The 12,291-nt window shown below is 49.7% G+C and overlaps 1 protein-coding gene across 1 annotated transcript in view; it reads right to left on the minus strand.

Annotated features, from left to right (window-relative positions):
- The window catches only part of GPR157 (G protein-coupled receptor 157), a 67,096-nt gene that overhangs the window by 42,109 nt on the left and 12,696 nt on the right, over positions 1–12,291 (minus strand). Inside the window, exon 2 of the mRNA XM_043485335.1 lies at positions 3,012–3,296. Coding sequence (XP_043341270.1) covers positions 3,012–3,296 — 285 coding nt within the window. The remainder of the gene's footprint in view (positions 1–3,011; positions 3,297–12,291) is intronic.

Below are 12,291 nucleotides of genomic sequence, written 5' to 3' on the forward strand. Positions count from 1 at the left end.
TAGACTATTTTGTACATGTCCAAGTGCAGACTGGTCAAACAGATAAAGTAAAAAATTTGGTTTTAAATATTCTAGGAAATCTCAATTTAAATTACATCAGTTCTTATCTGGACCTCAGTTTCTGATCTGGAAAATGAGGTTGTACTACATTCAGAGAGGGGAGAATTCAGGCTCCTCTTGGGTTTTAAGAGCTGTGTAGGGTCCCTGTGGTCATACAGACAAATTAGGGAACAAAATGACCTTGCAGTTTATTTGTTGAAAGGGCCCTTAATTATTGTCTCACTTCAGAGGCACCATCTGATGCTTCACCTAAAGAAAGTATATTTTTAAGGGCACTGGTTTTATGGATGTATTTAAATATAAATGTAGTACATATGTGTGCATGCATACATATATATATATATATATATATATACACGTTTTTGTTTTTAATAAACTAAATTCTGGAATAATTTTAGATTTACAGATTCATATCCTTCACTCAGCTTCCTCTAAATGTTAACATTTTACACAACCATTATCAAAACTTAGAAATTTACATTGGTAAATGTTAAAAGATCTCTCTTGGGTTTCACCAGTTTCTCTATTCATGTCTTTCTTCTGTTCCAGGATCCAATCAAAGACACCACACAGCATTTAGTCAAATATATGTTGTAACTTTTTATTTTGAAATAACCATAGATTTATAGAAAATTGCAAAAAAAAAAAAATTGAGAGATCCTATGTACCTTTGAGTCAGTTTCTCCCAGTAACTGTAGGACAATACTGAAACTAGAAAATGGATATTACTGATCCACAGAGCTTATTAAATATATAGGCTGACATATATATATATATATATATTTTTTTTTTTTAAGTGATTGTTTTGGTTTTTTGGCCTCGCCTCATGTCACGTGGGATCCCAGTTCCCCGACCATGATCGAACCTGCGCCTCCAGCCTTAGAAGCATGGAGTCTTAGCCACTGGACCACCAGAGGAATACCTGCATATACATTTTAACCAAATATATGTTTTAACCTCCACTTTGCCTCAGTCAAGAAGAACAGATACTTTCCCCCCAAAACATAAAACTTGCATTTAACTCTACCTGCCTCCAAACTTAAGTCTAGTCATAAAGTTCTTGGTCCCCCTCTCCAACCCACCAGTTACAAACTAGGATTTGCCCATTCGTTCCCAAAGAAGAAGTGCACGCTGCCGGACAGTCTCAACTTAAGGACCCCGAACTCCCCAAATTCAAGGCCAATGTGCATGCATGCATGTGTGTGCACGCCCATGTGTTTGTATGGGTGAGACAGACAGAGACAGGGGAGTAGCCCTCTTTCCCAGTCTATTCTAAACTCACTCCCGTGGAGCCAACACCACCCCTCACATCTCCACAGGAGAGGAGATAAAGAGCTAGATGAATATCCAAGTACATGTCTTCTGTTACCATCAGATATAAAGATGACAAATATTCTACCCATCCGCTCTAAAGACTGCAGGGGTAAATTCAACTGCCATGAAGACATCAGTTTTATCTGAGACCCAAACGGAAGCAGAGACTATCTGATGTTTGTTTCCTGAATAATCATCCAGGGATGTCTACAGGTGACCTCTATCTAAGACAGGTCACAGATAAGTGACCTCTATGTGAGAAACAGATTATGTCTGTGCTGACATAACTGTGCATGTGTTAGTCGCTAAATTGTGTCCGACTCTTTGTGACCCCATGGACTATAGCCTGCTAGGCTTCCCTGTCCGTGGAATTCTTCAGGCAAGAATACTGGAGTAGGTTGCCTGATCCCCTTCTCCAGGGGAATCTTCCCGACACAGGGATCAAACCCAGGTCTCCTACACTGCAGGCGGATTCTTTACCACTGGGCCACCAGGGATGCCCCTTGCTGGCATAACTAAAAGCAAAGCTAGACAGGAAAAGGTTACTTTGCAAATGATTGTACCTGAACTCAAGTTAACAGTCTAATTAAATCATAATCCAAACCTGTGGTCCCTTTGGGCTTCCTTGGTGGCTCAGGCGGTAAAGAATCCATCTGCAATGCAGGAGACAATGGTTCGATCCTTAGGTCGGGAAGATCCCCTGGAGAAGGGAATGCAACCCACTCCAGTACTCTTGCCTGGAGAATTCCACGGACAGAGGAGTCTGGTCCCTTTATTTGAGAAGTTCAAGCCCCCAAATCAGTCAGTGGTTGGAGATGGCAGGCATTCTTTACTTCAGCCTAAAACTGGGGGAAAAAATGTAAAGACTTTGGCTTATAATCGATCCCAAATGCTGTCTTGGTCAGAACTCCCGTGAGGGCTCTGGGCTGGCTCTGTCACTGCAGCCGGCATCCCAGGCATGCAATGGCCCTGCTGCAGCCCACACAGGCTCTGGGGAGCAGAGAGGAACTGCGGCCAGGCGGCCACAGGCGTGGCCAGTGCAGTGTGCATGACAAAGGGATCCTCTCTGAAGCCAGCCCGCTGAGCAGAGGAGGACCGGACCATTCCCACGGGAACTGATCTGGCTGCCTGCTTTGCTCTCCAGCAATAAGAGAAAGAGGACTCCTAGCCTGGAGGAGGGGCTATCAGGCAGAGCGTGTCAAGGCCAAGGTTCAACTTCAAAGCTCAGAAAACCATTCTAAGGCCCTTCTGACTCTTACAAAGTGGTCAGAATGGAAATAGTCTCCTCTCCCTTCTAGCACTTAGAAGCACAAAGAATGACAAGACAGAACTAAGAGATGAGGTCCAGTTGGGTGGGCACGAGCAGGGGAGGTGCCCTGGGCAGTGGCTGGAAGGGGAGCAGCAGACAACACGCAGAGGCTGCGGGAGGGCCGGTCACAATAGGTGCTGTCCTCAGACTGCATCAACAGTACCCATCGCATCATGGACCCTGGAGGCTTGTCTTACATTAGTCAGTGGGGTCACAGGAGTCAGTCACTGGCATGTGGCTTTGCCTCTGGGATTCGGGTGAGTTCCTTTAAGCACGAGATTGGAGAGCAATGGAGAAAATCAGCGGGACAGTAAACTGGGGAACTCACCACTCAGTGTCAGCAAGTAGATACCAATGGCAGGAAGGCAAGGACTGACCCCAAGCTGGTTTGGCAGGCTCTGGGGACACACAGGGCCTGGCTTGCTGTTGGGTTATCCCGGGCTTGCTGGAGGCCATGGGATATGCCTGGTGATCCAAGACTTGGAAAAGCCACTGCTGTCTTGGCTGTCCATCCTTTGGTGGCTTGGATCCAGTTCCTGTTGCCATGGTAATCTGGCAGGCCTCACAGCTCGCTGGACCCAAAGCTGGCATCGGTAGGTAGAACTGGTAGGACCCGGAAAACCAAACTCTGGTCTCAGCTGAGCTCCCTTGGAGCAACCCTTCTCATCACCAGTGCAGAAAACACCACCAGCTTCTCCTCCCCATCAACTTCCTAGGCCTGGCTTCAGATGAAAAGAAAAACTCTCCCCAAGGCAGACACATCTCCTAATGCCCACACAGGTACCTCCTCCGAAGCATATGATTGCATTTGAAATTTGCTTCACGCAGAGAGAGAGAGAGTAGATGGTGTCCACATTCAACTCACTCGGCAAAGGGGCTCCCCACAGGTCAGCGACAGCACCCCAGACCCATCTCTAAGGACACGAGCCTGCAGTTAGGAGTACAGAGTTCAGAGCCAGATTGCTTGGCTCCTCCTTTCTATCAACTGCATCCTTTGTTACTTTTAAAATTTATTATTATTATTATTTTTGGCTACACTATGTGGCATGTGGGATCTTAGTTGCCCAGCCAGGGATTAAACCTGTGCTCCCTGCAGTGGAATCACAGAGCCCTAACCATTGTACAACCAGGGAAGTCCCATCCTGTGTTACTTTTGCTCTTGGTACTTCTGTTTCTTCTCTGAAAGGCAGGGTAACAACAGATTCTTGCACCTGAGATAATACATAAGCCCTAGGATGCAGGGCTTCATACATAGTAAGTGCTCCATAAACATTGGCAATTATCATTCCTACATGCAATCTCCTCCCAGCCAGAAACCATCCATGGCCCAGCCTGTGCACCTTTTTCCTCCAACAGTTATAAGCAGGCAGCTCCAGAGACCCAAGAGCTTGCTTCCAGCAGCCCTTACCAGCTGCCACGGCAGGGCAAAGCCTCCGACATCCTGCCCCAGCATCCGACGATGGTTCGAGCGTCTTGCCTCTTTCTTCCGTCTTGGGCCCACAACGTGCAGCACTTCTAGGGCAGTATACTTGCTGATTGCTTCCTGCATTATTACTCACAACAACCAGCTAAGACACTGCCAAAGAAACACTCACAGCTGGCCCCGCCAATGACAGGGGGCAGGCCTGTCCTGCCTCTGCTTGAAACCTGCAGAGAAAGAAATGGGGGGCAGGGGGGGAGCGGTGCAGAAGAAAGACGATGGAGGAGAAAGCTGAGATCGCAAAGATCCCAGCAGGGCTGGCCCACACTCATCAGGAGGAAAAACAAGCTAGCGCTTCCCTGGATGAGAAGTTAGAAAATGACAATAGTTTAAAACTCATGGGGATTTTCCTAGTGGTCCAGTGGTTGAGAATCCACCTTGCAATGCAGGGGATGTGGGTTTGATCCCTGGGCAGGAAACTAAGATCCCAATGACTTGGGGGGCAGCTAAGCCCAAACGCTGCAACAAGAGAAGCCCTTGCCCTGAAACAAAGACCCAGCGCAGCCAAAAAAAAAAAGCAAGCAACAAAATAAAGCAGCAGCAACTGCTCCCAGATCCCGGGCACAGTGTAGAGAGCGGAGCCATCGGAGTTCTGCCAAAGGAGATATGGATGAAGATTTATGTCAAGGAGTGGGCTCATGTGATCACGGGGCTGTTAGGCCAGGCTGAAGTCTGCAGGGCAGCCTAGCAAGCTGGAGACTCCTGAGCTAGAGCATGTACTGCCATCCAACCACAGAATTTCTTCCTCTTGGGCCCCAGCTGGGCTCTTAAGGGCTTCAACTGACTAGATGAGGCCCACCAACTCTCCTGGATGATCTTCACTCAGAGTCAACTGATGGTGGATGATGACCCACCTACAAAATGTCACAGCAGCACCTAGACTAGTGTCTGGCTGAGTTCCTGGGTCCCACAGCCTGCTCATGCAGACGCCTCAAACTGACCATCACAAAGAAGCGGCCTGAAGATCACATGACTCACGGCTTTGGATGCAGACCACCCAAGGTGTGGGAGGGGGGATACCCAGCGGGTGTTCTCTACCCCAGCAAGGGAATTCCCAGAAACCTGTGTTGCAGGCAAGGGGGTACAGAGGAAGGCAGCTCCCCAGCCAGAGGAATCTCTCTGCCGGAGAGGAGAAAGCCCCTGGGAGGGCATCCTACACACGCCACAGGAGGAGGGCACACAGGCTCATCCTTTCTTGGCTACAAAATGTCCAGTGGGGCTGATGGAATGACTGCTTACCTCAGTCTTCTGTCCCCAAACCAGTGAACATGTCTGTATTCTAACAAAGCAAGGCAAGGGACTTCCCTGGTGGTCCACTGGCTAAGACTCTTCACTCCCAATGCAGGGGGCCCAGGTTTGATTCCCTGGTCAGGGAATTAGACCCCACATGCCACAACTAAAGATGCCACATGCTACAATGAAGATCAGAGATCCTGTGTGCCACAACTAAAACCCAGTGCAGCCAAAGAAATAAAAATTAAAAAAAAATAAAATAAAAGCAAGCCAGGTGTTATCTTTTAGTGTGAGGAAAATGCCCCAAATATGTCCAATTTTACCTTAAAGTTAAGTCCTGGCAGAACACTTTCATCAGGTTAGCACTGGTCTTCCTGTGTGTAAGAGTTGCCTGGGAGCTTGGAAAGGGGCAGATTCCCAGCCCCACAGTGGAGCTTCTGATCCAGCAGGTCTGGGAAGGGGCCAAAGGCACTTCCTGCAGTGCCCATGCCCTCACGTGAGCACAGAGACAAGAGGGGTCTGAGTCTCCCCCTCCCTTAACTCCCAGCCTGGGCCAGCCCAGGCAGAGGACCCAGGAAACTGGAAGCAGAGGCAGGCTTCCCACCACGAAGATGACTACGTGCAGACCAACGCGCAGTGGCACGCCTGGCCAGTGTGGGCGCTCTCCAGCTGCAGTGCCGAGTGTGGCTCTGCCGCTGCCGAGGGCTGTGCATTTCACGGGGACAGGGCATGTCTTCATCCCTGGCAGAGGTCTAGAGCAGGCGTCACAGAGTGTGGGAAGGATGGAGACGAGGGGCCTGTCAGATCTGGGTCCAGCCCACCTTCAGGCTCAGAAACAGTCTGGGAAGAAAAGATGCCTCAAGGACTTCTGTGGTGGCCCTGCAGTTGGGACTCAGAGCTTTCAATGTCCAGGCCTGGGTTCGATTCCTGGTGGAGGTGGGGAACTAAGACCCTACAAGCTGCTCAGAGCAGCACCACCCCCCCCCCCAAAAAAAAGATGGCTCCAAAAAGCAAGATGGGGGGCTGGGGGTATCCAAGCCAAACTAGATGCACCAGCCGCTGCTAAGCAGCCCTCGCCCCCTGATTTCCACGCAGAACACCATTTTCTGAATCTAGGCAGCAACCTTGATGAAGAGGTCTACCTAGGGAGGCTGCCTCACTCCTCTCCCCCCATCCCCACCCCAAGCACCACAGCTGATCAGTCAGGGCTTTCAGATGGAGAGGACAATCTTCCAGAGAGAGGAGGCTGGGACCTGAGGAACAATCTTTTCCATCAGAGAGAGGAGGCTAGTGTGAATAATCAGTCAGTGCCTCAAGTCTGACTGTATTCCATGAAATTTACAAAACACACCAAATTAGCAGTCTTTCATGGAGTCAGACTTTACTGGAAAGTCACGACCCAAGTGAACATACTTTTTCAATGTACTTTCCTTTCTACTGAAACGCCTTTGGTCCACTTGCCAGGCAAGCTTCTGCTGCATTAACACAAGATGTTTAAAAGGCCCGGAGTTCCATTCAGAGCTGTGATGATGCTTCACTTCTCTTTTCCTTGTGTGTGTGCTAAGTCGCTTCCATCATATCATGCTCTTTGTGACCCTGTGGACTGTAGCCCACAGGCTCCTCTGTCCATGGGATTCTCCAGGCAAGAATACTGGAGTGGGTTGCCATGCCCTCCTCTAGGGAATCTTCCCAACCCAAGGATCAAATCCATGTCTCCTGCATTGGCAGGCGGGTTCTTTGCCACTAGTGTCACCTGGGAAGCCCTTCTCTTCTTCTTACAGGGGCCCTTTTGAACCCCAAGCCTGATACATCTTGCTGTAGAGCTAGAGCTGCCAGCCCAGGGAACCAGGAGGAATACAAGAAAACCAGGAGTCATTTTCACCGGGGGTGTTTTAAGTTCCTAGAACTTAAATTTTAAGCATTAAAGCAAAAGTGGATTCTGAGAACAAGGCTCTTGAACGTTACCATTTCTGGGAAAGCAGGACCCGTTCTCCATCCACGGAGATGTGGAAATTCACTCAGGAAATCTTCCTAATTCCACAGTGAATCTTTCAGAAAGCACAAATGTCCCCTTCATGAACCCACCCATAACATATTGCTTGCACTGGGTGCTGAAGATTCAATGGGGAGGATGTCCTGGGTCTTGGGGGACTCCTGGTGAGAGAGACAGAGAGATGGGGAGGAAATCACAGACGTGCAAAATCATAACTGTGAGCGGTTCTGAACCACAGGAACAAGGGCTTTGGAAGAGCCTGGCCTGGTGGCACAAACAAGGTACTCAAAAAGAGTCACGGCTTTGCATCACATGCTCCTCTGCAAAGCTTTGCAAGGAATCCAAGACATTTTATACCAGCCTTAGGTGTCCTCTTGCATTTCAAAGTGATGTCAAAAGTGGGAAGAAGGATTTCCCTGGTGGTCTAGTGGTTAAGAATCACCCTGTCAATGCAGGAGACATGGGTTTGATCCTTGGTCAGGGAAGATTCCACATGCCTTGGAGCAACTAAGCCTGCACACCACTACTACTGAGCCTGGAGACATGGGTTTGATCCTTGGTCAGGGAAGATTCCACATGCCTTGGAGCAAAGAAGCCTGCACACCACAACTACTGAGCCTGTACCCCACAGCCTGTGCTCCACAACAAGAGAAGCTACCACAATGAGAAGCCCGCACACCACAGCTAGAGAATAGCCCCTGCTCGCAGCTATAGAAAAGCCCAAGCAGTCACGGAGACCTAGCACAGTCCAAAAAAATATATATATATAATATAAAATATTATATTATATAAATATTATATAAAATATAAATATATATATATATATATTTTTTTTTTAAGGAGAAAAGCTCAAACTCCTAAAAACCACTGGCCCAGATGTTTAAGGAAGAAGGCCTCCTAGGAGGTGAAAGGCTAAGCGTGGATACCATGATTACCTAAAACTGCTCTTGCATTAAGAACTGTGTATTGAAAAAAAATACATGTTTTAGGAGCAAGAGTTATTGCCCCCAAATCAGTTAGAAATCTGAATAAATGCAAATCTTTGATGTGGCAATACTGCCCCAAATTCACACCTTCTCTCCACCTGCTCACAGACCCTGATTTGATACAGGTTATCTACCCTCCTCTCCTGGTCACATGGGCCTCAAGAATTCCATCACAATAACCCCCTCCTCCTTGCCACTGATTGGCTGGGGCGGGACAGGGGGCATTGGGAAAAGTCTCCTCACTTACATTAAGAGACCCCAGGAAGAGCCAGGCAGGAGGTGAGCTGGTGGGAGACAAGTCAGTACGTGGAGGATGGCAGAGCAGAAATAGGGACAAAGTCTTAACTCCTTGACCTGGCTGAGTCCTGGATACATAACCCATAACAAAGCTCCTCTATCTCTGCACTTAATGTTTTATAAAAATTTTAATGTTCTGATCATTTGTCATTTTGAGTAGTGTTTTCTCCTACTTACAGAAGAAGGAATCCTAACCGATATATCCCATAATCTAAGCAATTTGAACACCACAAATTACCTTGGAATTAAAAATGAAAAAAAAAAAGGGCAAACCACTTAACAAAAAAATGTGTATGTTACAAAAGGTTCAACAGCAGAAGCAGCTTCTGTGTCCTCTCCCTGCAAAGTGCAAGGGCAATTTGAGACAAACGTGACATCTGCTCTGAGCACCTGGGTGATGTTCCCGGATACTGGCAGATAGGGAAGGGCACGGACTGCAGAGAGGAAGCAATGCGTAAGTTCAATGATGCCGAACAGGACAAAACCAGTCCCCGTTTCCGGCTCGGAGTCCTGGCTTTGTTCTTCAGATCTGTGCTCTTCCCTGCCTGCCCTCAAGCCAGAACCACTCCCCCCACCCCCACCCCAAAGACTAAGGGGACAACTTCCGGGCTAAATAAAATGTGGGTGAAAATCCTGGACACTGGCTCTCACAAGTCTTGTCCATCTTAGCAGGAGAGGACATGAAACTTCAAACAATTTCAAAATAAAACTCTGCCCAAGGGCTGTAATGTAAGTTTGAGTTTTGGAAGGAGCCTAGCACTCTTCCTGCTTCTGAGTTGAGACTCGGTATGAGGCAGCTCCCAGCCCAAATCCTCTGTTGTTTAGTCAGTAACTCATGTCCAACTCTTTGTGACCCCATGAACTATAGCCCGCCAGGCTCCTCTGTCCATGGGATTTCCCAGGCAAGAACTCTGGAGTAGGTTGCCATTTCCTTCTCTAGGGGATCTTCCCAACCCCAGGATTGAACCCACGTATCCTGCATTGGCAGGCAGATTCTTTACCTGTGAACCACCTGGGAAGCCCACGGAGCCTGGATGCTGAATGGCAAATCAGGAAGGCAAGGTCCAGAAACGAGATTTTTTTTTTTTTTTGTAACTGTGAGTAAGGAGCCTGTGGAAGGCTTTGTTGTGGTTAGGTGGGCTGTTTTCCTTTTCCATAAGGAGGATTTAAGGGCTTCTGTGTTGGCTCAGTGGTAAAGAATCCACCACACATTCTATTCCTGGGTCGGGAAATCTCATGGACAAGAGAGCCTGGCAGGCTATAGTCCATGGGGCTGCAGAGTCAGACATGACTGAGCGACTGAACAACAATCTAGGCTCCGCGAGAAACCTGCTTTTCAGAACCAAGGACCAGACCATTAGATGTGTTTTTCGGAGGCCAAGGCCAAGTTTCCCACATACAAACATGGCAAGTGCTCTCCAAACAAACTCATGATTTCCCTCGAAAACCTCAAAGGCTTTCCCACCTTCCCCCAAGTCATAAGTGTTGCCTGAAGTTGACAGTGAGCTAAACCAGCAGAAAAGACAAAAAGATGGACTACCTGGTTTGTGGGCTAAGGGAGGACCGGGGATGGGACCCTCAGCTGTGGCCCCGAAGCCACTGGACTCGCTCCACCTGTCCGACCTGCTGGGCTTGCCTCCACCTCTGGGCCTGGGCCCGCTGCCAGTGCCCAGGCCTATCATAGGTGTGCATTCACCTGCGGAGAGGTGCTGGCACCCGGGGTCCCCTCCCCTCTCTGCCCCCACCATGTGACCTACCCCCTCCACCCGCCCAGCCTATCACGCACTGGAACATCCCTCCTGAGTCACCAGGATTCTAAATCTACAGCTGGTGGAGAAAAGGACAAAAGGGAAGAGGAAGAAGGGAGGAGGAGAGAGGAAAAAACCAGCCCCCATACCCGCCAACAGTGCCCCGGTGATGGGTAGAGGTGGAGCCAGGTGGGACCAGGAGCTTGGGAAGAACTTCGTGGGGGTCGTCAGGGTCAAATTCCAGGGCTGCTCTTTCCCAGTGGGTGGCTATACTGGGAAAGTAGTTTTCAGCCAGCTGCTGACAGACTGGCTACCGCGGAGGCTGGAATCCGGAAAACTCAGAGCTGGCACAGGTGAAGGCAGGGAGAACAGTCCCAGGGAATAAAGGGTACCCCTGAAATTCTGCTGAGTGCACACAGACCCACTCACCCCTCTCGGCCCCAGCCCTTCAGGATGGATCCCTGGGCACCTGGAATACTGACTGTCTGGTTTGAGAGAGGAGGTCCTGGCTTCATGTGCTAACCGGGGGTGGATGGGCACAGTTGGCGGGGCTGGTGGCATCTGGTGCAGCCAGCTAGCGTCCTGCCATCCAGGATGGAGAGCCCTTGGCAGCCAGATCTAGCTTCTGGTCCCTTCTGTTCCGTGGCCAGTCCAGCACAAGTCAACAGCAAGCATGGAGCTCTCGGCACAGGCTGAATGTGAGGCCACAGGCGGCGCCAGGGGGGCGGGCCTAGGCATCCCAACTGCTGTTCAAGTTCAGTTGCGTGCTTCGGAGGCAGCCAATCGAGCCGAGCCTCTGGGAGCCACTGCAGAACAGAAGCACCAACGCCCAAGAGGAGAGCTGTGGGCGCACGAGATCTTCCGATAACTAGAGTTTTCGAGTGCAAGGCAGGTGTTAAGATCTAAAGCCCCCACTTGGAAACCAGAACCCATTTCCCTAAGGAGTCAGTGAGGCAGGAAAAGGAGCCCAAGAGAGGACCAGTCAGAACCCAGCCTTCTTCCTCGGGGGTTACAGCCTCCGCTCACCAAGAAGAAGGCGTGGTCTCTGACCTCAGGATTGCATCAGTCCTCAGGGCTACATTGAGCTTTGTGCAGCCCCACCTCAAAGGCAGTGGCTTTCTCAGGGCCTCAAGAGGAGCCCCCAACAGGCCAGGCCTTGCCCAAGGGTCCTGATGCACAGCAGTGGGGTATGACTCTGGGTGGGTGGGTCCATCTGGAACCTGTCTCTCCTTCCTCCTTTTTCCTCCTCATCCTCCACCTCCCCCCTCCTGGCTCCTCCTCTGTCTTCCTCCCCAGCCAGTCCTAGGTCAGAGGCCTTAAGAAAATCCCCCAAGCACTGGCCAACTCCAGACCGCTCTGGCCCTTAGATCATCTGCTAGTCACTGGGCTAAGACCCAAACAATGGGAGAAAAATGCTTGGCGATTTCAGAAAACTGAACTCCAAGGGTGCTCACAGTAAAATCTTCAGTAGGAGCCCCGCGTGTCCTTGAATGCTTGAGACAAGGACTTCTCAAGCAGAGCTAAAAGAGAAGTGTCTGCCTCCAATTTAGCAGACAAGAATCTTTTAGATTTACGTACAGAGTCCCATGATAAGTCATTTGGGATCCCCCAAAGTAGGAAGGCTCTTGTGGTTAGAGCTGGGTGAGTCAACGAAACAAACAAATGAGCTGGATGAGGTCAGCCTTTTGGAAAAGGAACAAAGAAAACTGCACCCGAGCGAGAAGCAGCTCGTGATGCCAAGGCAGTGCTCGCTGGAAGCCCGATCTGAGTCCTCGAGGCCAGGGCTATCAGTAGGGGCCAGTCTGTCCCCTGGGGGCCATCTGGCAACATCTGGAGACCTTTTTGGTGGTCACGAGCAGAGGTGGAGATGC

This window comes from Cervus canadensis, chromosome 13 (genome assembly GCF_019320065.1).
Source record: "Cervus canadensis isolate Bull #8, Minnesota chromosome 13, ASM1932006v1, whole genome shotgun sequence".
Classification (NCBI taxonomy): Eukaryota; Metazoa; Chordata; class Mammalia; order Artiodactyla; family Cervidae; genus Cervus; species Cervus canadensis.